Here is a 25,052-nt window from a genome sequence, read left to right on the forward strand (position 1 = left end):
TCTACGAAACCATTGCGTTTGGGATGATTAACTTTTATATAAATCTGATTTCCCATAAAAAATGCCTTAATTATTGGGACAATTGCGGTCTATCGTAAACGTTGAAGCGCATAATATATCTATATTTTTCTTGTTTCCCTTTAATTGTATACATTCGTTCGTTTTTATATATCATTTTTTTCGTTTTATTGTATTTATCCAGAGATTTACAAAATACGTTACAAATATTTGAGAACATTATAAAATGAAACCAGGAAACACGAAAATGTTGATTGGTTGCTGATACAAAAGCAGACACAAATTATAGTACACAATTAATCGTAATGTAGGGATAGAAAATCGTTAATTTTAACTTATAGAGTTAATGTATCTTAAATTAATATAGCATAATAGGATACAATTTTTGCACGTTCATGCTCCAGTGTGCATGTGCGGGGTGTTCAAACAACAAATGAATAATAGACAAACAATTCCAGGGTCTAAGGGCACTGCATGAGGGGGGTGATAAATGATTACAATTACAAGAACGGGTGAACGTGAAATGTACAAATTAACAGTAAAGTATATTGGAGCACTTGTGGGAGCGACATTATCAGCTAGGTTGTCTATTGGGTATATCTCGGCCTAACATAGTGAACACATAGTTTTGAACTTTATAAATTGGATACAATAATTGTACTACGCCTGTTGCAGAGGCTCCGAAGGCCAGGCAGAAAGAAAAGAGGATCCGATTAGACCTGGTGAGTGGGTATGCTTCATTGGGAGATGTGTCTGACTTCGAAACAATCGCGTTGTCATATTGTTGATGTCGATGTACTGTTTGTTTACTGTTTGTTGTTTTTGGAGAAATTGTGCGAGGCCCAGTTAAGGGAAGTCTTCCAGGAGTTAGCCAAAGCCTCGCTGAATTTCGCTCGGAAATGTTCGCGTGCTTTTTCTTCCGTGTAGTCCAGCACCTAAAAACGGAAAAACGTTCCGAAACGTTAGTTAAACCAATTATTAAATTTTATTCTGGGACTTACTAAAGTTTCCCGTAGGTAGTTCAAATCCTTTTCGGAGGACAGTTCTGGCAGTCCCGTTGAAATCATCATTGAGAACAGCGATAAAATAAGGCAGCCGTGTTTTCGTAAAACTAAAAAGGCCTGCAAATGTAAGTAATATTAGTGTTATTATATATATTTATCCTGTGATTAGCGTTTGATAGACGTACGCGCTCGCACAATTCCTGAAAGTGACAAAACTCTTTAGACTCCCGGTCATTAAAGCCCTTGTTGATCACGTAAACGAAATCGTGGGTCAACACAAAGGGCACTCGTTCCCGACGTACTCCAAGCTTTTCCTTGAAGTGTCCCAGGATGTGGCCGAAGTCGATGTGAAATAGCTGAAAACGAAATGACACATTAAATTTGTCCCATGCTCATCAAAATATTGACACCCACCTGTCCATTTCTTTTGACCATTATATTGTCCGAGTGCCGATCAGCTACGCCAAGCACATAGGTGGCCACGCAATAGCCCGCACAGCTGAGCGTAAACTCATTGATGGCTTTGTTCAGTTTGTCGGCAGGCTTGTTATGCTCCTTGAGCCAACTGAGGAGCGAGCCCTTCTTGAATGGCGACGTGGCCGAGAACATGCCCTTCTCCTTCTGTATGTTGGCAATGGTTTCTGCGTGGCGCACCACCTCAATCATGCCGAGGCTTTTCTCCATGCTGATGCAGTTGTAGATGTTCATGCGGAAGTCCATACTGAGGGGATGTAAGGATAATTCGAATTCTGTACACGCTATCTGTAGTTTAGCTTACCCATCGCGTTTCCACAGCTGGTCCATCACACGCAGCATCTGCAACGTGAGCATGTCTTGGCGGAGATCGTCGCCATTCTTGAAAATGATGTGCACATCGCTGGAGTTCACGTCAGCATTCTCAAATACCACCCATAGCGGACGCATCTTGCTATCCATTACCTTGCACCTATCTGGAGTTACACCGCTGCACCGGAAGCTGGGATTCAGTGGATTTTGGATGTTCTGAAAAACCCCCGAGTTGCGCTTGTCCCGCAGAAAGTCCTGCAGCATGGTCTTCACCTTTTCCTTGCTGCCTTTCTTGGCAATCAGAGATCCCTGTTTCAGCTTTTCTAGCACATGTAGCTGCTTCCGCAGCGGTGCTACGTGATGTTTGCAACCCTTGAGGTAGACCTCCAGCAGTAGGCCAAAGCGCGTTTGCATAGACGGCGTGTGCATCTCAGAGCGCAGGTGCCAGAAGAAGTAGTGGCCGATGCGCTGGTTACGCAGTGCCCGCTCTAGCAGAAAAAGTACCAGATCGCTTTCCAGGTAAGATTCGTGCTTGATGGCCTGTACCAATTGCAGCAGATACAGGAGCAAGTCTTCGTCTCTGTCGGTAAAAAATGTGTTTGATAAATTAACCAAAAGTGTAAATGGTAAAGTTTTTCTAATTTCCCAGACCTGTTTCAAGATTCACTCCAAAAAAAATTAACACAGCATAAAATATTTCTTTCTTATTCTGCTAAGGTTAAAAAAATTTCATGGATTTAAGTCCGCCAATACGAAAACGTCCCCTAGAATCAGTACAGTTTTTGCAATAAATACGTTGTCAAATAACCCTCATTTATGTAGAAAATACGATCAACCATGATATAAGATATTCGGAAGACAACCGCTCCTGTCCACTGATTCTGTTTTGTTTAAGGGAATTTTAATGGATGTTATTAAGCAGTCCCGACAGTGTCACTTGAATCCCAATTCGAATACAATATCCGATTAAATATCAAAGCAGCGAAACAGCATTAAATGGGTATTGTGTGTATCTTACTTCAGAAAGTGTAAGCACCGGATGGCAAAGCGTCTCACTGCCGGATCTGGATAGGCGTAGTCTAGCAGCTCCAATGAGCGTTCTATAGAAATAAGCGGCCACTGTTTCAGCAGATACCATATGTCCGCTACGTCGTCACGCTCCTTCCAGTAGACGCAGTGAAGTAAGATGGACAGCTCTTCTGGAAGCTCGCGCATAATGTCGTTTCTGCGAGTAACAGAGATGGTTATAAAGAATCTCAATATCGCAATATTGTATGTTTATTTTTTTGCATATTTACCTGCGTTCCCAAATGGCATTACGGTCCTGGTCAGCCATCTCGTAGATCTTATCCAGCCCCTTATAGTTGGCCACCAGATCCTTCAGTTCTTTGATCGGCTTTTCTGGTCCTGCTTGTTGCTGTTGCAGTCGTCTAGCCTGCGCCCGCTCCGCAGCGTAGTGCAAGACGACTTCTTCGCTGGGATATCGCACGGTTCCGGTTCCGCTGCTGTGGAATGTGAGGTCCACCAGCGCACATTCCTCTTTGCGCGGATTGGGTTCGATGGTGCCCAGCGGATGGAAAACCTCGACCGACTGAATGTCGTCAGCATACGTCCACGTGTACAGCGTATGGCGACCGGTACGCAGGATGTCCTTGTGGTCAAAAATTGTGGTGTTGACCCAGGCCAGGGGGTTTTTGTTATAGGAGACGTCTTTCAGGGTGCTGTCCTTATTGTTGGAGGACTTCTTGGAGCGCGACATCTTGGTCACCTCGAAGATCACAATACAGAGGCGTGTCATCCGCGGTAAGTTACGCATCTGTATGTCAAAGTCCATCACCAGGTCATTAAACAGGAACGTGTCAAAGTTGTTGTTAGGGGAGTCCGTTGATCGCTGGGCGCACAGCTTCTGATCACCGTGATATAGGCACACATGCACACCCACATTAAAGGCGCGCGTCTTGTCATAGTTCACGTTGGAGATGCTGTGCAGCGTCAGCTGAAAGTAGTTGCCCATGTCCCACAGCGAAGGGAGCGCCTTCTGGAGGGGGGTTGGCTGTTTCTTCGGCGGAGGTCGCTTGGGCACCATGGCCTGCTCGTTGTGGTGGTTGATGTAGGACTCAAGGCGGTACACTGACTGCAGCACCACATTTGGAACCGCCGAGTCCGAGAGCGTCTCTTGGATGTACAGGAACTGGATCAGCGGATAGTCGCCGAGCAGGTACTCGTCGCGACCGCTCACCTTGAGTATGTAGTCGGAGGTCCGGTCATTCATTTTCATCTGCGACCGGTTCATCTTCTGTAGCGTGCTCTCCGTTAGCGAGAAGGGTGTGTCCTGCTCGTTCACCGACAACGTGAAGGTGCTCTGGTCGTTCTCGTTCTTCACGACGATGAGGAAGGTCCTGGTCGGATGCCGCTCTCGTATCAGCTCGGGCATCTTTGGCGAGTTGGCCAGCCGTAGCGGATGCTCGTAGAGCAGTCTCTGCTGCCAGGTGTAGATGGAGCGCTCCAGCTCGATGTTGTCGCAAGTTTGGGTCATGTACAGTCGAAAGTCGTCTATCTCAGGCGAGCCGTTCGTCCGATGATGGTCGAAGGTGGCGCCTATCATTCCGCTGACCATCTTGGTCAGCTCGTAGTCGCTGCTAAAGCTCGCTGTGTCGGTGCGCTCGCCCAGGCTGAGCAGGCCGAAGTACGGCTGCACCTCGCTGAGTCGCTTCGTTTCGTCAGTGTACGGCTCGATGTTAAAGGTCGAGATGCCGTACACCTGGTACTCGCAGGCGTCTTTGATCATATAGCTCAGTGGCATCTGTTTGGCCTGGTTGACCATCTCCACCTTGATTACCTGGATGGTGTTGGCCGGATTGACCCTGAGCTCCAGCAGGAATCCATTTGGCAACAGGCAGATCAGGTCCACCCAGTCCAGCATCTCGTTCTTCCACAGGTTAACCGAAAAGCGCATGCAGGGCGACCCCGCCTCTTCCGACGGTTGCTCATACTTCGGCTGGTGGGCCACGTAGGCCAACGACCGGTTGTCCATCATGTTTATGACTATTTGATCTTGAAGCTCCGATTTCGGATCTTGTGCTCCGGATCGGGAGGATCACCAGCTCCTCCTAGTACGACTTTTAGTGGCGTCTTTCAAGCTACGGAGGCTAGTTGGTTCGCATTCCGTTTGTTTCCTTATCAACAGATTGTTGTTTTCAAAGTTTTCCATTTAAATCAGCACGCCAATCTCTCTGCGAATAAATCAGAGTATGGCGCCGGTTTACTTGAAGGAAAACATATGGCGATATACCGATAATTGTTTTGGGGTCAAATTACGGAAATTACTAAAATTCAACCGCCCACCCGTTCATAAGGCGCTTTGCCCTCTTTTATCCATAGAGATCTGGATATCAATCCGACGCACAGTTAAACTGAGTTGGTTCTAACCGCCCTTAACCACATGGGATAAAATAGAAAAAACTGTCTCTAAATCGTCGGTTCTTGTTAATTAAAACAAAAACGTTGACTTTATATTTAGTATGAATCACACAGTCATAATTTGTGGACTGGGGGTGGGAGGGGTCAACTTGAAAACAAAAACAAGAATTCAGGGTCAGTCAAGGCGACCTATGAATGCCCTTACTTGATTTTTTGGGAAGGTTTAGACACTTGTATGACTGGCGTAGGTAGGATTCAGTACTTTTCGATATTTGATATAGTTGAAATGGAAGTTTTCAAAGATAAAATCTATGCTTTTAAGGCATATTTCAGAGCCGACGGATTAAGTTCCATGACCGAACAGGTGGAGTTGAACCCGCGGAAAGGGTATGTAAAAAGTTACGCGGCAGCGATGTCTCATCTCAAAGTCGCGATGCTACAAAAATGGAAATTGAAGACAGTCAGAAAAGACTTGAAAAGCGTACGGATTGGGAAGTTTTCATCGAAGTTTCACTATTTTTTTGGCACAGCTCGTTTGTTTTTGTTTTTTTCTTCTATTTTAGCCAGCCCTCGCCTTTATCGCGTTTTTTTTTTGGGTGTGAGCTGCGCAGTTTGCGCTGCTCCTTACTTGATTCTCTGCCCCGGCACTTCCTGTAGGCCACTGTCGGCCATTCCGCGCTATTATTGTTTTTCAAACGCACAGTGCAATCGGCTCAAATGTGAGGTCGATTAAGGAATATTAAATTGTTTTTATTTGTATTGTTGAGATCGTGCTGTTAAGCGTCTGTTAACCTGCACAGGGAGACTGTTGTGCACAGGGCGTTCTAAGCAGTTGCTGGTTAATATCGATAGCGGGTTTTATTCGATTTTTATATCGATAGGGGTTACAGTTCGGATTAAGTATCCGAAAATCAAAAGCACTCCACTAAAAAGGTGTCCTTTTAACCAATCAGTAACAGGAAATTTATAGCTGCTATACAATTTAATTAACAACATAAAGTTCCATTTACGGTTGCTAAGATTAAAACCTCGTCAATTTCTGACAGACTTAAACATTGCAGACAAAACAAAAAAACATTACAGATAAAATATACAAAAATAAAATGCAAAAATAAGTAACAGTCGATAGTGAGTTAAGCAATATCGATATTACTGTTGGGAAATCTGCAAGCAGTGCAAAGTAACAGAAACAGGAGCCACAACCTCGCTTTGCATCCCTGGCTATGTGCTGTTAGAAATGATAATATAGCACTTCAGCTTATATTAAGCGTTCGAGTAAGAACAAACTAAATGTCTTATTTATTGAAAAAATGTGGACAAGTAAAAATAATAGTTGAGTTCCCCAAACATTTTTAGGTACTATTTTAGGTACTAAGGTGAAACTGATACTAAGAAATGTTCTGTAAATCAAGAAAAGAAATACCTTTTTGCAAATTTAAATCTTGATATGTCCTTTTGTAGAAATGTACAAAGACCTCTGCTTACTGACTAATACCGAAAACGTCCAATATTTTGTTTCACCTCAAGCACTTAACAGCACATATCGTGCTAAGATGAGGCGATATATTCTAGTATTCTAGCGAAAAGTCAGATGGTCACACTGTTTGTTGACAAAAAGGTAAACAAAGTGAAAATTTCGCAAAATGTGCAAAATAATTCAATAGGGGTTAGTAATACGTGCTACTGGTCAATCTGGACCATATCTACTACCCATTTAACACTTACTATGAATAATTTAAATATCTAGTGACGTACACAAACAAGACAATGAGCGACTCCGATGAAGGTGAGATACAATTTTTTTTGTGAAATTATGTACATATGTACATATGTGCTAGTTTTGTGCTCTATTTAACCCGGTCAGAGTGCAAATGACCATTATGCGCTTGACTATGCAAGTTACCTAAGTGGTGGAATTAAAATTTCAAGCAATTGTTATTGGTTTTTCAACAACACCAGCAAGCCCACAGGGTGACTTTGGTGCAAGAGAAGTGGGCGCGCAAAAACGTTTTTTTTTAAATAGCTACCGCCCCACAGAAGCAACTAGTGCGCTGCAACCACTGAACCATCTGACACCCACGCAGAGGTAATCAAAACAAATGCCACGCACCCAATGCTGGTCCTTGACCAAGTGCAACAGTTGCCGCGCTTCTTGGGCCGCGACTTGCGCAGTGCGATGAAATACGGCCTGGATCAATGACCACAAAAACGTGGCCATCGATTTTCCACAGTTCAGTTTTAGCCAGCGGCGCGTTCGGTCATCATCTCCGATGCCAATTAATTTTTGGGGCTTTTCTCACCGATTTGGGTTACATAATGTCTTGGAAATTCAGCATGGAACGGCCCAAACCTGGAACTGAAACAGCTCTGGAAGCCTGCGACTACTTCGTGGATGAGGTCATTGAGGCATCCTCAATACGGGGTGGGAATTGGTTGAGCCCAAAGGTGTTGGGTATTTTTAACCAAAGAAAGCTTATCTTTCACAGATGCCCGCGAGGAAGTGCGTCAGATCAAGCACGGAGAACTGCGAACGGCAGTGAGCTCAGGCGATGAGCGGACTGTGCGGGTGCTGCTGGCGGCTCTGGGAACTGAGAGGCAGATTATAGTCAATATGGCTCCATCAGGAGCGAATACCCTACTATTTCTGTGAGAAAGTCTTTTACAATTACTTAGTTTTAAGCCTAACTGATATTGGTCTTCTTTCAGAGCCTGCCAGTCCGGTTACGAGAGCATTACTCAGCGATTGCTGGATGCTGGAGCGGATGGTCGCTCCCATGCTGTGACCAAGTACTCACCCTTGTACGCTGCCGTCCACAGCGGACACTTGGGCATTGCACGACTGATGCTAGACCGTTTTCCAGAACTGATTCAGCAACCGACTGTAGAGCGCTGGCTGCCGTTGCACGCCGCCTGCATCAATGGACACACCAAGCTGCTGGAACTCCTTATCAGCTACAGTTATCCCGACTACCTCTACCAGACATATCGCGACGAGGAGGGCCAGTGGGAATGGAGGCTCCCCTTCGACGCTAACGCTCATGATGTGACGGGTCAGACCAGTCTGTATATAGCCAGCATCCTAGGAAACAAGCAGCTGGTTGGTGTGCTCCTTAAGTGGCAGCTCCATTGTCGGCGTACGTTGGGCGATTCCGCCAGCTCGGTGAGCACTCCTATTACGCCCACCAGGAAACGCATTTCATTTGGCATTCAGGCTATCATGTCCAAACTGCACATATCTGGGGAGTCGGAAGGACCCGACGACCTAGCATCCCAAGAGTCAACTGAGTGCCAACGGTGTCCCATTAACGTCAATCTGCTATGTGGAGCGGCGAGAGAGACAGCTCTGCTAGCGGCCGTTCGGGGCGGCCACCTAGACGTGGTGCAGTCTCTGCTACAGCACGGAGCAAATCCGAATATTGTAGCCAAGCCAGTTGAGGATCACAACGATCCGAAATGTTGCGAAGAAATATATGGGCTGAGTAATGTCCCCATTGCAGAGGCCTGCAAACAAAGGTCGCTGGCTATGTTGGATCTCTTGCTAAAGCATGGAGCCCGCGACGACAATGGCACGGCTATTGGAATGGCTATTACTGGCGGCGACGAAGCCATCCTGAGCCGCCTTTTGGCCCGAAGAGTCCATCCGGACTCAGACTACAAGATCAACAAGAAGGGTCTTCCCACACCAGTGGAGGTGAACGTATTTTTGCCGTCTACCAGCAACATATCTTACAGCGCTATGTTCCCAAACAATCCAACCATTATTGACTGGCATAGCATGGGCTCCAGTGTCCAATTGTCTGTAGTAAGAGTTCCCTGGATGGTCAGTGGTGTGTTGTTGCTGAATCCGAAGTTACAGTCGCATCCTCGACTTAATGAGGTTGCTCTGACAGCTATCACGCGAATTGATTTCTCGCACAACGTTCTCACGACAATTCCACAGGAGCTGTTCCATCTGGTTAGCCTAAGGTTAGTAAAGGTAAAATATTAAGTTATCAATAATTATAATAGTCTTTTATTTCAGGTATTTAAATGTGGCGCAAAACAAGATAACAGATCTGCCTGCACCAATGGGCCAGACATATGGTTGTCCGGTACTGGATGAGCTTTTTCTACAGGATAACCAGTTAACAGCGCTGCCGGCCGCCATCTTTCACCTACCAGCCCTATCTATATTAGATGTTTCAAATAACAAGCTACAACAGCTTCCCTTCGACCTGTGGCGTGCGCCCAAGCTGCGCGAACTTAATGTGGCCTTCAACCTATTGCGGGATCTTCCTGTACCGCCAATGCAGACTAGCAGTTCGCTGCTGAGTCTAGACAAGTTGCATCTGCAATCTTTTGAAGAGCCGACATCAAACAAACCGCGAAATGTGACTCAGCAAAGGCTAACCCATCGTAATCTCTGGTCGGCTACTTTGGACATAACCGATAATGACATGAAGTGGCAGCATGAACAAGATTTGGGTGATGGAAAGACACCTGGTGTGGGCACCTCCCAGCTAAGTAGCTTAAATATAGCAAATAACCTCTTCACCAGTATCCCAGCTGCATTGCCCTGTCTGGCTGTACACTTAACACGGCTGAATATGTCATACAACAGCCTACGTTCTATGGGACATGTAACCAGTTATCCAGCAACACTTAAGCAGTTGGACCTAAGTCACAACGAGATATCCTGCTGGCCAAGTCTACCACGGATTACTGAATCAGATCCGCATTTACTGTGCTACAGTTGTGTTCAGCTGCCAGAGGGTCGGGATGACGATTACAAGACGTCCTCCTCAAAGAGCAGTAGCTCCTCCGCAACATCGTTTCGCGCTTCGGTGTTAAAAAGCGTTTGTCGGCACAGGCGTCATCTGCGCCTAGAGGCTCTACGCACATTGATCCTGGCTGACAATCTGCTTACCCGTATCCAGCTGTCAACTGATGACGCCACAACCCTTTTTAATGAGAGCGAGGACGCCGATTGGAGTGTGGTAGGCGTGAACCGGTCCAAGGTGATATTTCCCAACCTATCTATGCTGGATATGACCAATAATTGTTTGAAGGAGATTCCCGCCTCGTTGCATGAACTGAGCAGTCTGTCAGTGCTGAATATTAGTGGCAACGTCAACATCACGGAGCTGCCACCGCACTTGGGGCTGCTTTCGAGGCTTTGGAATCTCAACACGCGCGGTTGTCTACTGCAGGAGCCACTGCGCTCTATGATCGAGAGCAAGAAGCACAAGACGATGGACATTGTGGGTTACCTTAAATCTATTTACGAAGATGCTCAGCCCTATGCACGTATGAAGCTGATGGTGGTGGGTGTGGCTGGAATCGGCAAGAGCACCCTGCTGGACTTACTGCGCCAAGGGGCGGGCTCAGGGTCTAGCTCCGGCTCTCATCGATCCCGCGCCAGCGAAAATCATTGGGCCAAGCGAATGGGACACGCACGCAGCACATCTCGATCTCATCGTCATTCGTCCGCCTCTAGCGCAAACATTTCCACAGTAGGAGTGGACATCGGAACATGGATATGTGAAAAACGGAAGCGAGCACCCGGTTCCCATGGCCCAGTGGTGTTTCGTACTTGGGATTTTGGTGGCCAGAAGGAGTACTACGCTACTCACCAGTACTTTTTGTCCAAACGAAGTCTGTATTTGGTGCTGTGGCGCATCAGCGACGGTCACAAGGGTCTGGCGGAGTTGCTGCAGTGGCTTGGCAACATTCAAGCGAGGGCTCCCAACTCCCCCGTAATCATAGTGGGCACACATTTTGATGCCGTTGGAGAATCCATCTCTCCCCAAAAGGCAGAGCAACTGCAGCAATTGATTCGAGAGAAGTTTATCGCTATTCCTGATGCGGAAAAGATAGGTCTGCCACGTGTGATTGATTCCATCGAAATAAGTTGCCGGTAAGTGTATACTAGATTCGTTGAAAAGTATGTAACAGGCAAAAGGAAACGTTTCCGACCATATTAAGTATATATTCTTGATCAGGATCAATAGCCGAGTCGATCTGGCCATGTCCGTCTGTCCGTCCATCTGTCCGTATGATCGCCTTGATCTCAGGAACTACAAAGGCTAGAATGCTGAGATAAAGCGTGCAGCTTCCAGACATAGACGCAGCGCAAGTATACTTCCAAATGTTGCCACGCCCACTCTAACGCCCACAAGCCGCAAAAAACTGTCACGCTCAAAATTTTAAAAAATTTTGAAATCATAATTATATTAGTGAGTGAGATAGTCAGGTCTTTAAAGTGAAGAATGTTTAACTTACTGTCAACACATAGTTATTTCCGCTTTTAATATTTGTTTAGGAAAAATATTTTCTTGGAGCCCTATAATTCCCAACAAGTTCTAGTCAAGACTGTAAGGCATGTCTTCTAATTTAGAGTCACAAAATATTGCAAGTAATCTCTCTTACCGGTTGAGCAGTGAGTGTAGTGTATGTGAGGTGTATCTGTAGTGTATGTGTAGTGTGTGTGTAGTGTATGTGTGGTGTATGTGTGGTGTATGTGTAGTGTATGTGTAGTGTATGTGTAGTGTATGTGTAGTGTATGTGTAGTGTATGTGTAGTGTATGTGTTCTTAAGTGTGATTACTTGCAGGATCACATTGGCATCCCTCTTGAACAAATAACCAGGCAAATGTTATTCATACAAGTGTTTGAAATGTTATAATATTTATTTTAAAATATTTATACATAAAAAATATTTAAAATACAATATAAAATTCTTGTTAAGAAATTGATTACCCTACACTGAAAGAGTTAAGATATTTTTTCACTTTTGAATATATCTTGTAAATCTCTACAGATTTACCAAAATACTTACCACGCCCACTTGTTTTGAGATTTTTTAATTTTTTAATATATTTTCTAAATATCTATAGATTTGCCAAAAAACTTTTTGCCACGCCCAATCCAACGCCCACAATCCCCCCAAAACTATTTCTGGCGCAATTCTCTAAAAATCTGAATTAAAATTTATAAATTTATTTTTTTTGTATTTTTTTTACTTTTTTTTTTTTCCAATTTCCAAATATTCAAAAAATGTTGAAATTTCTCTTCCACTAACTGAGTAACGGGTATCTGATAGTCGGGGAACTCGACTATAGCACTCTATCTTGTTTTTAATTATTAATATGACTTCAAAATCTAAAAAATACCGCTTTTAATTTTAGGACCCTTCACAATATCCATTTATTGGCCAACATTATTTACGACACCGCCATTCAACTGAGGTCCCCCGGTTCCAAGGAGCCCATGCTACTGCAAAAGATTCCCGCCAGCTACATTGCCTTGGAGGATATTGTGAATGTGATTGCATGCAATCTGCGCGCTGCTGGACGAGATCCCGTCTTGGATGGTGAACAATACAGGCGCTTGGTCACCGAACAGATGCGATTGCACAACTACAAGAGCTTTCGGGATGCCGCAGAGTTGCAGCAGGCCACAACATGGTGCCACGAAAATGGAATTTTATTGCACTATGACGATGCTACGCTGAGGGACTACTACTTTCTTGATCCGCAGTGGCTTTGTGACATGCTGGCCCATGTGGTCACCGTGCGTGAGATCAATCCTTTTGCTCCCACAGGAGTGATGAAGTTGGATGATCTCCAGATGTTGTTTCGCAGTGTGCAGGTTCAAGGTAATGGAAACCGAAGGTAAATATATCTTTAACTGGATTTGCACAACAATTTCTTTAGTTGTTTTGTTTCACTTATTAATGTGGTTAAATTTCTTTGTATTAATTAAAATTACTTTCTTTAAGCTACATTGTCAGCCTACTTAACAAGTTCGAGGTTGCTCTAACGTGGGACTCGAGAACGCTACTCATACCCTCCTTATTGCCTTCGCAGGAGGCAGCAACACCCAATTTAGGAAGCACAGTCAAGCTATCGCAACGCTGTCGCGGCCGTAGTTTGGGTTGCTCTGTATCGCAAGAAGTGAATCTTAATAATTTGATATACGAGCAGAGGTCAACTCCTTCCTCATCATCTTCTGCATCGGCTAGCCAAGGCTTGCGACGCATTCTTTTGATGACTTATTTCCCATCCGGGTTTTGGTCAAGATTAATCACCCGGATTTTAGCTGATGAACAGATAATCGAAGCAATTCGGGGCGTTTATGTGGCTTCGGAAGATGTAAGTGGAAAATTGTATATCACATGCAAGTTGTAGGTCCAATCTTTATTTTCCAGAAGTACGCGGACTTTGATATACGCACATCGTTGGAGCAGGACACCCAGTGGAATCTTTGGCAGACAGGTTTAGCACTGTACTATGGACCCATCTTAATATTCAAGATCTGGGAAGTACCCTTTCAGAAGACAGAGCGAACACAACCATTCCGCACTGATGGTAACCGGTTTAAGCTGAAACAAGATGGTATCTGGAGCGATGTAAGTCTCAGCTCCTCTAGCATTCTGGAAGTTTACTTTCCGCTCTATGAAGTAAACATATCGCAAGAAGTGGATGACAATGAACGTCAGTTGCTGGCCGAGATTCGGCCACACATGTCTCAGGTGGCCAAGCTTTTGGCCCTAACAGTGGATCATATTGACTTGCTTTTGGAGGACTGGTATCCGTCCTTGGGAACGCGGTTTGTGCACACTTCGGAGGGTCGATTCCTAATCACTCGATTGGTGTTGTGTCCGCGCTGTCTTTGGAAGTTGCAGCTGCAGCAGAACAACGAACCGTCTGATCGGGAGGTGCCTTCAGTGGGTTGCAATCGACCAAGTCGAAGTATTAGGCGTGGAGCGGGAGCATACTTTCTGCACGGTGTAGGTGATCCTGGGGAGGATGGTGCTTTAAACGTGTTCTCGGCATATTTAAACGCCACAGCGAGGAGGGAGCGCCGATCGGAGGATTCTCTGGGAGCTGGATCGGACGCGGACTCGGGCGTAGGTCCCGACTCAGCTGATTCTTCGCGCAACACTTCAGTGGATGGTCATCCCGGCTATCACTTGCCTGATAACTCAAATGTGTGTTATGCCTGGATGATTGAAGAGTGCATTTTGTCCGTTTATAATCAAAGCAAGATCAGTTGCCCTGTTCATCTTGAACAGTCTATGGTGCAGCTTGCGCCAGACGTCATCTTTGCCGATATTCCAGATAAGCACACTATTCCCAGCGAGTGCATCATCAAGGGATCGCTCCTTGGTCGAGGCGCTTTTGGATTCGTTTTTAAAGCAAATTGCAAGGTAAGGGGCGCCAGGTCCTTTAAGCCGGTAGCAATGAAAATGCTTCAGCCAGTACCTCCCGGAGCTCGGGCGAAGGAGGTGAGTGCGACAAGTTAATGTACTGAAAATTATGGTCATTATTCCTTTTAACTTTAATTTTAGAGCGCTTTGATGGCTTTTAAGGTAGCTGTCGGCAAATGGGATAGGGATCCACTTCAGCACTCTTGCAAAGCCTACTGCACTGCCCGTCAGGAACTAGCAGTACTACTAACACTCAAGCATCCAAATATTGTACCTTTGGTGGGGATCTGCATTAAACCATTAGCTCTCGTTCTGGAACTAGCTCCTCTAGGCGGTCTCGACGCTTTGCTCCGACATTACCGACGCAGTGGAGCCCACTTGGGTCCGCATACTTTCCAGACCCTTGTTCTGCAGGCGGCACGAGCAATCGAATATTTGCATCGCAGGAGAATCATCTACCGCGATCTAAAGTCTGAAAATGTCCTGGTTTGGGAGCTCCCACAACCTCACACTGAAGACAGTCCCCGCAACCATGTGCACATAAAAATAGCCGACTACGGAATCAGCAGGCAAACCGCTCCAAGTGGAGCTAAAGGATTTGGCGGCACTGAGGGTTTCATGGCTCCCGAGATCATACGATACAATGGTGAAGAGGAATATACTGAGAAGGTATGTTTGTTTTACTTTATTAAATCATGTGTTTTATCGAAGCTTTAATGTCAGGTGGACTGCTTCTCATTTGGAATGTTCATATACGAGAATATCAGTTTGCGACAACCTTTCGAGGGCCACGAGTCTATTAAAGAGTGCATCTTGGAGGGTAGTCGTCCGGCTCTGACTCAAAGGGAAACCCAGTTTCCAACCTGCTGTTTGGATCTTATGGTCTTGTGTTGGCACGAACAGCCTCGTCGCAGACCGACGGCAAGTCAGATTGTTTCCATACTAAGTGCACCGGAGTGCATCCACCTGCTGGATGTTGTTGCCATGCCGCATAGTGAGAAGATTGTTTGTGGGGTTTTTCAGTCCCTTGTCGGTATGGGCGATGATGAGCGATGTGGGCTAGAGCTGTGGCTACCGTCCTTCGGTTCTCGCATCGATATTCTGGACTGCGCACCTTCGGGCAGCCTACAGCAGTGCAACAGCATCAGTTGCTCTCCGCAGCCACAGGTTGCTCCGCCCAAGACACCCGAAAATGGTGCTAATTCACGTGCCAGATCGGCCCAACGCTTGCCCAAGATGAACATGCTGTGCTGCTGCCTGGTAGGTGACGCCATCTGGATGGGCGACGTTTCCGGTAATCTGCACGCCTATAGCACATCGAGCTATGCCCACTTATTTTCGTACATGCTGGATCCAAACATCAAGTCAGCTGTGATCAGTCTAGTTTACATGCAGAAAATAGCTCGCGTAGCCGTCGGCACGCATAATGGTCGGGTGTTCCTGGTTGACGCCACGCAGATGCCCAGCAATTGCGCATTTGCCGAGGGCTCCTTTGTGCTTACGGAGATCTGTTCTGGTTTCGTGTTGCACGCCGCTTGTTCCGTTCTTGTGGATGGGTAAGCTGACAAATCTAAAACAAAATATGTTTTTAAATCTGAAGTGTGCTTTTTATAGAATCTATGAATTATGGTGCGGCGAAATTGCGGGAAAGATAAATGTATTTCCGTTAAACGAGAACGGAGTGTCCGGACATCAGGCTTTATGCCACAGCGAGGAACCCAATCTCATCGAGGACGTCAAGGTGGCTCGAATGTGCAGCAATGACAGTCATGTCTTCAGTTGTCTATATCCCGGTTGTATGGTGTACCAGTGGGGTGTTATCTCCAAACGGATTGAAAACAAGCTGGACTGCTCAAAGCTGCTCCCCTGCTCCGAGTCTCTGCAAAGTATTGCGATTGATGAACATGTGAACCTTATAAAATGCCAGATATCGGCCCTGGCTGCTCACAATTCAGAACTGTATATTGGGACGACCTGGGGCTGCTTAATCGTAGCCGAATTGCACACTCTGCGCCCTATTAGTGTTTTCCGACCTTATGAAAATGAGGTAAGAATGGCGAATTGTTCGTTTAATATGTGGATACTGAAATTCAATTCTCTTACAGATAAAATCTATAATAACCCTTTCTAAAGACAATGTTCCCCTGATCGCCACGATCGGAAGACGATATCGCTCTCTAATCTCACGCTACGTGGACTCCGCAGAGTCATCCACCAAGAGCTCTGCCGTTAGCACACCTACACATGGGGTAGCCAAATCCGTGCCACCGGCGGATGTGGATAATCACATTCATTGCCTGTTGTGGCGCGCCAAGCACTGGACCTAAATTCGATCTCATTCGATATTTGTTGACGTATTTAATAATCCATTCACAAACTTGTTAAGAAGGTGCTAGATACATATGAGGAATATTCGCTGGGGATTATTTGTTTCCTGTCAAATGTAATGTCAAATTATTGCCGATTTTTTACTATATTTGACAAATGGAGGTGCTTTCCTTTGGAATTTTATATGTCATTATTATAGCATTTTTATTATTTTTATTTATTTATCTGAAAATGTTACGCAGCTCATATACTTTGTCAGTTCTACAATTTATTGTAGTATTCTTAAATAATTAATATTTTGAGCACGAAGTGCAAATATTTTGAAGAAGTTTTTTTATTTCCTTGCTTATTGATTTGTAACTGAACCAAATATTTTACATTCCGCAGATCAGCTTAAGAAATATTTAAATCTTGTAATAAACACTTGCATCGAAAATTAGAATTGTTTTCAATCTGTTTAAAAAGTTCTAAAAGCAGGTTATACATAATGATGTTTAGAAACGGCAGGCATGTAGAACAATCCCTTTTCCCATCGGCATTCGAAAGGGATTTCTCTCTACTGTGATTCCTGGGCCACAGAAGCTACTGACATCGATGATTGACGACTGCGCGAGTAGATGGAAGCGGAGTTTTTCAATACCCGTACATAATTATTGAAATCAATAACGAACTGAAACTCCTCCTTGAGAGCGTCGCGCAGCGGAACCTGGAAATTATAGATAATAACTACGGTTGCTACCGTGCGGAAGATGTCAACCCACTCGATAGTGATGAGCTTTCTTCATCACAAACAAAACCCAGCTGATAATCCCGTAAAGCAGGGCGCAGCAACTTCCGACGAGGAGTACGAAAAAAACTCCCTCCAGGTTATTCATATCCAAAGGTGTCGCATCAGGAGCCTCTTTTTTGGTGGCGCAAATTCCGGTGCCAACCTCGTTCCACCACTTATTCTTCATTTTTTCCAGCACTCCCTGTTCCTGCAGTTCCAGGAGGGCATTATTGAACTTGCCGCGATGCGGCCAATCTAAATTCAAATTTATCAAGATATAAAGTTAAATGTTATATTTTGAAGATACAATACTCGTACGTACTCTTCCTCATGGCTATTCCATAGCCTTTCTCGTCTAATGCATCTCCAATCTTTTTAAGATTGCATTCACGCTTGGTATTATACTCAATAGAAGTGGATTCCATCAGAAACGCATAGTGTGTGTTGGTCTTAACTCGATTTACTCCCTCCATGTTGTCTTCTGTGAGATATTGGGGATTTTCGGTCATGAATTTATTCATCTTCTTATATCGCTCTTCCGCAGAGGTCTATGGAGTGTATAAATCATTGTAGGCCGTTAAGATAAAAATATTTTTGGAAATACCATAAAGAAGTTTCTGGTGGACCCAGTTTTTTTTGCACCGTACACCACACCATCCTTGTTATCTGCCAGATCGTCTACGCTGTTGATTAAACTTTGCGGATTTTCAATGGTCAAAAAGGCAGCCAAATTGGCGGTGTAAGAAGAAACCACAATCAGGGTAAAGAACCACCAGAAACTGGCTACAGTTCGAGTGGATAAAGCTCTAAAGAAGACATACGTACATAAATAATTATCTATGCTCGGAATAATGTGCATACTTGGGACCTATTTCAGAACCCTGCTGAAGCAGCGCTCCAGTTGTAAACCATATCGAGTTGCCAATTGTAAACTGGTTTTCCAGTTCTTCTGGCTCCTCAATACAAGGATATGGGTTATCCCATTCGCTTGGCGACAGACGACCCAATATGAAGAAGCTCAAGGATACGCCCAAAAAGGAAAATCCTAGGAACCACCAGACTTCCTCCGAAAACGGGTCCATGAAGGTAAACAGTTCAGGTGTGGCTTTCTGGGGCTTCAAATAGAGAATTGCGATGCCTAAAAGGAATGTGTGCATTATATAACTTCTTTTAAGTGAGGTACTATGTGACATGCCCAAATTCATAAAGGGAATGGTAAAGTCTAAGGCCTGTTCACGCTCAGAGGTAATGGTCAAATCCGTGATAGCCAGGTCAGCTCGCTGTAAGAATATTGACTTAATAACGGGTTAAAAGATTATAATAAAATCTCCCACCCCAGTCATTATCTCCCTCAGCATGCCCGTGGATTCATTGGTCGATTTGTTGTACGATCCATAATCATTGCCGCCGTTTACAAATGTAAAGTTAAAGCCCAGCTTATCGGCCAGTTCTTTGATTAGATCCACGCCGTATCCCTCATACTGGCTATTGCCCTCCAGCTGCTTGTAGGTCTCCACCAGTTGGGCATATGGTTTGTTCTGAAATGTGGTATTTCAGCATGTTTTTAGATGATTAAAGCAGCTCGAATCGTACTTCCACCTACCGGAACCGAGAGCAAGATAATAAAGGTCTTATTGGCCAGCGAATTGTCAACGCTATCGAATTCAGCGGTGGTGGGTGCCAGTCGCTGTGGTCTATACTGCCTATCCTCGTCCCATGTGCCCACCTTTACGATGCCCGACGGCTGCAGTTCGATGACATCCAGGTGGTACCCCTTGCGGACGTTTCCTTCGAAGTAGATGGGTCCCGTAAGCAGGCGATCCGTGAGGCGCAGCTGTAACCGTCAAAAGTAAAATAAGTGAGTTTTAAGGGTTTCTCCCCTTTCTATTTACAGTTCGCATATAATTCTTGAAGGAGGAACCATCATCTCGGACGCTTTCTGTTCTTTGCGAGCAATTTTGGGGCACCGGCTTGAAGGGAAGGTGCTTTAGTGTCTCTGCAAACAACTGGACGGCATCGTAGGTTAGGGCCATTTCCACGGTTATGGGACAAGAACCTTACAGGAAAAAACAAATTACTTTATTATTTGAATTTTGAAGCCTAACAAATATTGATTACCATTCCTGAACTCATCCTGATCGGTGGGGTAACCCAACTTCATAAGCAGTTCCTTGACGGCCATTTTTTCCGGAGAAAATAAACGCAGCCCGGTTATATTGGCCTCACTGTACTTGTACTCCTCCAAATCGAACGAGTGAAAGTCCAGGTTACCGATTATGTACTTGTAATCCTCGTTGATGATGCCCACTTGTTGCGCCTGGTTTAGGAACTCTGGCATCGTTTCGCTGGAGCCCACGACCACAATTCGATTATCCGCGGACTTTCGAACCCGCCGGAGGACCTGTTTGTAATTGCCATTCAACTGCATGTCGTATCGCAGCACCGTGATCACAGTTCCACTCTTCCCCAGCATCGTGGTTAGCTCGTTCAAAATGTTTAGATACTCGGCTGCAAGTCGATTGGAAATCATTTTGGAATCTATTACATTTCATCAGCAGCTCACCCGACTCGTATAGGAAAATGAAGCGGGTCCAATTGAAGTTCGTGATTAGGCTGTATAGGGCTTTGGCCAGGTCAGCCGGATGCGGATGCAGATTGAATCCCTCTGCGTTTTCGCTCATGTAGGAGTAGATGTGGGGTATATCCATGGCGTCGCATATGGACATCAGGTGGACGGCAGTGTGCCGAGACGAGGGTCCAAACACTCCAGCGATGCCTGTCTGAATGTGAGTGTTAAAAAAACGTATTCTTAAAATTTTTTAATTGGGAGCGAACCGAGTAAATAGTTGTTTATTGACAAACAGCAAATTATAAAAGATTTTTGAAGACAGGTGAATACCCAGTAAAGGTCGAACTTCATCGCCCTCCCACTACGTAAGTGACGGGTATCTGATAGTCGAGGAATTAAATACAGCTTTCCCTCATATAATAATAATAATAAAAAAAGATAAAATTGCGAGCATTGTGAAATTGTTTAAATTATTAACTATTAAGCTAATACTTACCTCCAGCATCCTGCACAGCTTGCCGTAGCTCTGGTACGCATCCCCGTAGTTAACCTCCTCCTTGAGCGCCGTCAAGGTGGTGCCCACTTCCTGGTTGGCGACATCGATGGCATGGTCGAAGACTATGTTCATCTGCTCCGTGTTCTGGTCGGTGAGCAGACCTGAAACCGAGAAAGTGTCTCTCATCCACTTTTGGCTATTTCTCTTTTGCCGGTTTGTTTATAAACAACAACTTGACCTAATCGTCCCATTCAGTCGGAAAACCCAAACAAACAAACAAATACTAAAACCGTTTTTACGAGCTTTCAGCGTTGATGGAACGAACAGCGTGTTCTCTTTATGAGAAATTAAAAATAAATCGCGCGTTGAAAACAGTTTGTTTGGAACTGCACGACGAAAAAACTCACGCGACACACATTTCTCAAATGAGTTATTTTTGGGCTGAGTTTTATTCTTCTCGAAATTACTTACCTATTGGGACACTCCCCAAACTTTGGTAGTTATCGTATCCGCCAATGTTCTCATACTGAGCCTTGTTTACTGAAATCTTAATGCTAATAATGGTCGACAAAATTACAAAATGGTTGCAAAACATTTTATATGGTTTTTATTTTAAACATATATATTTATATATGCATATATTAGACATTAGGCGAAATAAATTCTTCTGCTTATCGAACTGAACACTTCGAGGGAAAAACGAAAACTGACTTTTGCTTCCAAAATGTCAATTTGGAAAACATTTGAGTGAAATTATCAAGAGCTTTTTCGAAACTTTGGAGAGCCAAATAATATCTCAAATTTAATCCTCAGCCGGCATATTTTCCTCAGAATCTGTCTTTAGGGACTCTATGGACTGAGATGAATTCCGACTACGAGAGTATATGGATTGGGCGCTTTTTAGAGGCCTTTCATTTTCCGAAAAGCGGATGACAATTTTAAATTCCTCAGCCAAGGCATCGCAAAACGGTACCTGAAAAATAAATTATATTTTTTAAAGCTCCTTTGGGAGGTTAAAAGTCAACTGCACCTCATAGTTTTTAGCTTTCTTGTAGACAAAGAAGCACCAACATAGAATGGAGATAATCATGGAGATTATGGATCCGATGATCAAGACAACGTAGATGCCACTCAGATTGTCCACGCCCAACTCCGAAGGCCCATTATTTTCGCTTTTTGCCTGCAACAACAGTTTTATTATGGGATCATCATCCGTCCACAGCCCACAAATCACATACACTGCAAACACCGGCTCCGACTTCGTTCCACCATTTGTTCTTCAACCTGGCCAAAACACCTTGTTCCTGCAGTTCCAGCAGAGCCTTATTGAACTTATCGCGATAGGGCCAATCTGTCGGAGGCAGTTAGTACGCCAGATTAGAACGCCTGGCTCATTGATTACGATACCCACTTTTCACCATCGCTATCCCGTAGCCCTTCTCATCCAGCGGATCTCCCACCTTTGTCAGGTTGCACTCCCTAACCGTGTTAAATTCAATTGAGGTGGATTCCATGAGATAAGCGTACTTGGTGCCAGACTTCACCTTGTCCACGCCTTGCTGATTGTTTTCCATTAGCATCTCCGGATGAGCGTTCAAGTACTCGTTCATTTTAATATAGATGGGTTCCTCTGACGTCTTTGTATTAAATAAATATTGTTGACCCTCGAGCTTGACTTTATCACTTTGCTTACCGAAAAGAAATTTCGTGTAGATCCTGTGCGTTTAGCTCCATACTGAACGTCGTCCTTGTTATCGGCCAAATCTTTAACGCTGTTGATGGGACTAGTGGGATACTCGATGGTCAAGAAGGCAGCCAAATTTGCGGTGTAGGAAGACACCATAATCAAAGTGAAAAACCACCAAATCGCAGATATTGTTCGTGTGCTGAGAGCTCTGTAAAAATATTGATGCTAATAAAGTTACTGTACAGTGATGGTTTCTCTTACTTGGGTGCAATTTCAGAACCTTGCTGGAGTAAAGCCCCCGTTGTGAACCAAAGTGAGTTATTGATAGTAAATTGGTTTTCCAGCTCTTCAGGCTCTTCAATACATGGATACGGATTATCCCACTCGATGGGCGAAAGTCGGCCTATAATAAAGAAGCAGAGCGATACTCCCAGATAGGCAATGCCCAAGTAAAGCCACACCTCCGAAGAAAACGGGTCCATGAAGGAGAAAAGAGCGGGTGGAGCCTTCTGAGGTTTTACATACAAAATCGCTATGCCTGCTAATCAAAATCATATAGTCAGAATATGGAATTAGCATTCCAACTCAAAAGCATCACCCAAGTTCATGAATGGTATGGAGAAATCGATGACTTCCTCTCGCTCCGATGTTATGGTAAGGTCAGTGATGGCCAAATCAGCTCTCTGCAATTAAATTTCATTTTTGATCAATAATTCGGTTGATACATTTAATTCGATTTGATACATACTCCTTCGACAATTTCCTTGAGCATTCCTGACGTGGAATTCGTGCTCTTATTGAAGGAGCCATAGTCATTGCCACCATCGCGGAATGTGAAGTTAAAGCCCAGCTTGTCGGCCAACTCTTTGATTAGATCCACTCCATAGCCCTGGAACTGATTGTTGCCTATTAGGGTGTCAATACTTTCTACCAGACTGGCGTACGGCTGGGTCTGTAATTGAAATTTCCAACGGTCAAGCGATAAACAACTAGAAAGCTATGAAAATATTTATAGTGTACCGCCACAGATATAAGAACGATGAAGGTTTTGTTGACCAGAGAACCATCGTCAATGTCATTAAAGCTAACAGCTTGAGGAGGCCTTTGGAACTCAAAGTTCTTGCCCTCCTCCCAAGTGCCAACCTTGACCAATCCACTGGTTTGCAGTTCGATGACGTCGAAGGTGAAACCCTTGCGAATATTTCCCTCGAAATATATGCGACCTGTGATCGTTTTCTCTGTGATCTCCAACTGTTTGAGTTTTATGTATTTAGTAAATGTATTGATGGTTGCTAAGACTTACTAACCGATCTCATGTAGTTTCTGAAAGTGGAACCATCGGGTTGAACATTGTCGTGGCGCTCGGAACAGTTTAGCATCTGAGGTTGGTAGGGAAGATGTTTTGTTGTCTCCCCAATGACACGTACCGCATCATAGGTAAGAGCCATGTCCATGGTGATGAATGTAGAACCTCAAACAGAATTTCACAGAAAATAGCTTCAAATTATGTATATAAAATCACATTGTAATACCACTGTTTACGGGTTCACTCTCCCCCAGTTCTTGGTGCAGCTTTTCCATCAGATCTCGTACTTCCTCCTGATCAGGTGAGAACATTCGTATACCTGTGATGTTGGCCTCACTGTACTTGTACTCCTCCAGGTCGAAGGTGTGCAAGTTAAGGTTGCCAATGATGTATGTGTAGTCCTCGTTCATGATGCCCACCTGTTGGGCTTGACGCAGTAGCTCCGCCACGCCCGCTGTTGAACCCACGACCACGATTCGGCTGTCCTCCGACTTCCTAATGCGTCTGAGCACCGACTTGTAATTGCCATTCAAGTTAAGATCGTAGCGCATCAATTTTATGACAGGTCCTTTGATGCCGTATCGGGTCATTAGGTGATCCAAAATTTTCAGGTACTCAGCTTTAGTGCAGAACCAATAATTAGTTAGGAGTCAAGGCGGATTCTTTGGAACACCAACCGGATTCGTAGCAGAATATAAAGCGGGACCACTCGAACTTATTTATAATGTCGTAGAGCGCATTGCCTATGTCCTCCGGACTGGGATGCAGATTGAAGCCATCCGGGTTGGGTCCCCAGGAGAGATGCGGGTATATGAAGGGTATGTCCTTCGAGTCACAGGCATTCAAAAGATGGGAGGCTGTGTGCCTGGCAGCTGGCCCAAAGACGGCTCCCACTCCACTCTGGAACTCGACAAATGTTAACCAAGGGAATTCCTCTTGGTTTCCACTGCAAGTAGCTCACCTGCATTAGCCTACAAAGTTGGGAAAAGGCCTGAATGGAGTTGCCGTAAGCCACCTGCTCGGTTTCTCCGACCAAAGGAACACCCAGTTCATTGTTTACCACCGATATGGCGTGCTCGAAAGTCTGCCGGATTCTATCGGTGGCGTCGTCGGTGATAAGGCCTATATATATGAATTATTTTGAGTGAACATAAAATTCCGCTTGAGCACTTTGATCTGTTTCACTCACCCAGGCGAATGGATTGACCACTGGATGCTTCGTAAGCATTACCCCCATAAAACTGTGCCTGCACTTTACCAAGGCTGAGAATAATCAGATATATCCAACAGAAATGCATTGCCTTAATTATTGAAGTTTGGATTTACAGTTTTTCATTTCCCTCCGCTGGTTTTCTAGTTTCTAACAATGGGTATATCTAAATATATACGTATATTTTTGGATCACCCACTAGCGCGATGTCTTTGAAGTTCCTTAGGCGCCGAGCGCACGTTCCCAACTGAATAGCTACTCATAATTGCT

At 44.7% G+C, this 25,052-nt stretch overlaps 4 protein-coding genes across 6 annotated transcripts; 1 reads left to right on the top strand and 3 right to left on the bottom strand.

Moving 5' to 3' along the window:
* Positions 1 to 161: 161 nt before the first annotated feature.
* LOC6553598 (phosphatidylinositol 4,5-bisphosphate 3-kinase catalytic subunit delta isoform) lies at positions 162 to 6,072 on the bottom strand. Its single transcript, XM_001979369.3, has 8 exons — positions 5,857 to 6,072; positions 3,107 to 5,041; positions 2,827 to 3,033; positions 1,801 to 2,388; positions 1,437 to 1,743; positions 1,208 to 1,378; positions 1,020 to 1,139; positions 162 to 953 (listed from the first exon to the last, which is right to left on the bottom strand). The coding sequence occupies exons 2-8, from the start codon at positions 4,843 to 4,845 to the stop codon at positions 825 to 827; spliced, it is 3,261 nt and encodes a 1,086-aa protein (XP_001979405.1). The 5' UTR covers positions 4,846 to 5,041; positions 5,857 to 6,072; the 3' UTR covers positions 162 to 824.
* A 730-nt stretch (positions 6,073 to 6,802) lies between these two features.
* On the top strand, positions 6,803 to 16,884 carry LOC6553597 (leucine-rich repeat serine/threonine-protein kinase 1). Of its 3 annotated transcripts, XM_026977196.1 has the most exons (12): positions 6,803 to 6,894; positions 6,976 to 7,014; positions 7,715 to 7,874; positions 7,935 to 9,194; positions 9,250 to 11,124; positions 12,394 to 12,879; positions 12,987 to 13,359; positions 13,419 to 14,495; positions 14,559 to 15,086; positions 15,141 to 15,973; positions 16,032 to 16,464; positions 16,523 to 16,884. In XM_026977196.1, the coding sequence occupies exons 2-12, from the start codon at positions 6,996 to 6,998 to the stop codon at positions 16,742 to 16,744; spliced, it is 7,266 nt and encodes a 2,421-aa protein (XP_026832997.1). In that variant the 5' UTR covers positions 6,803 to 6,894; positions 6,976 to 6,995; the 3' UTR covers positions 16,745 to 16,884. The 3 variants fall into 3 exon arrangements, with proteins under 3 accessions (XP_026832997.1, XP_001979404.3, XP_015010341.2); XM_001979368.3 differs by lacking the exons at positions 6,803 to 6,894; positions 6,976 to 7,014 and adding an exon at positions 7,028 to 7,650 and having other exon boundaries at positions 13,416 to 14,495; XM_015154855.2 differs by lacking the exons at positions 6,803 to 6,894; positions 6,976 to 7,014 and adding an exon at positions 7,028 to 7,650.
* Positions 16,885 to 17,061: 177 nt separating this feature from the next.
* On the bottom strand, positions 17,062 to 21,174 carry LOC6553528 (glutamate receptor ionotropic, kainate 2). The gene is made up of 13 exons (XM_001979367.3): positions 21,051 to 21,174; positions 20,580 to 20,740; positions 20,078 to 20,294; positions 19,633 to 20,022; positions 19,407 to 19,570; positions 19,118 to 19,348; positions 18,849 to 19,052; positions 18,710 to 18,794; positions 18,376 to 18,652; positions 18,119 to 18,320; positions 17,837 to 18,062; positions 17,507 to 17,769; positions 17,062 to 17,451 (listed from the first exon to the last, which is right to left on the bottom strand). Exons 1-13 carry the CDS (start codon positions 21,172 to 21,174, stop codon positions 17,302 to 17,304), a joined length of 2,694 nt encoding a protein of 897 aa, XP_001979403.1. The 3' UTR covers positions 17,062 to 17,301.
* On the bottom strand, positions 21,170 to 25,026 carry LOC6553527 (glutamate receptor ionotropic, kainate 2). Its single transcript, XM_001979366.3, has 14 exons — positions 24,762 to 25,026; positions 24,534 to 24,694; positions 24,250 to 24,472; positions 23,799 to 24,191; positions 23,574 to 23,737; positions 23,287 to 23,517; positions 23,015 to 23,218; positions 22,865 to 22,949; positions 22,528 to 22,804; positions 22,273 to 22,474; positions 21,991 to 22,216; positions 21,818 to 21,930; positions 21,610 to 21,759; positions 21,170 to 21,552 (listed from the first exon to the last, which is right to left on the bottom strand). The coding sequence occupies exons 1-14, from the start codon at positions 24,868 to 24,870 to the stop codon at positions 21,382 to 21,384; spliced, it is 2,709 nt and encodes a 902-aa protein (XP_001979402.1). The 5' UTR covers positions 24,871 to 25,026; the 3' UTR covers positions 21,170 to 21,381.
* Positions 25,027 to 25,052: the final 26 nt, after the last annotated feature.

This window comes from Drosophila erecta, unplaced genomic scaffold, assembly GCF_003286155.1.
Source record: "Drosophila erecta strain 14021-0224.00,06,07 unplaced genomic scaffold, DereRS2 tig00000000-arrow-pilon, whole genome shotgun sequence".
NCBI lineage: Eukaryota > Metazoa > Arthropoda > Insecta > Diptera > Drosophilidae > Drosophila > Drosophila erecta.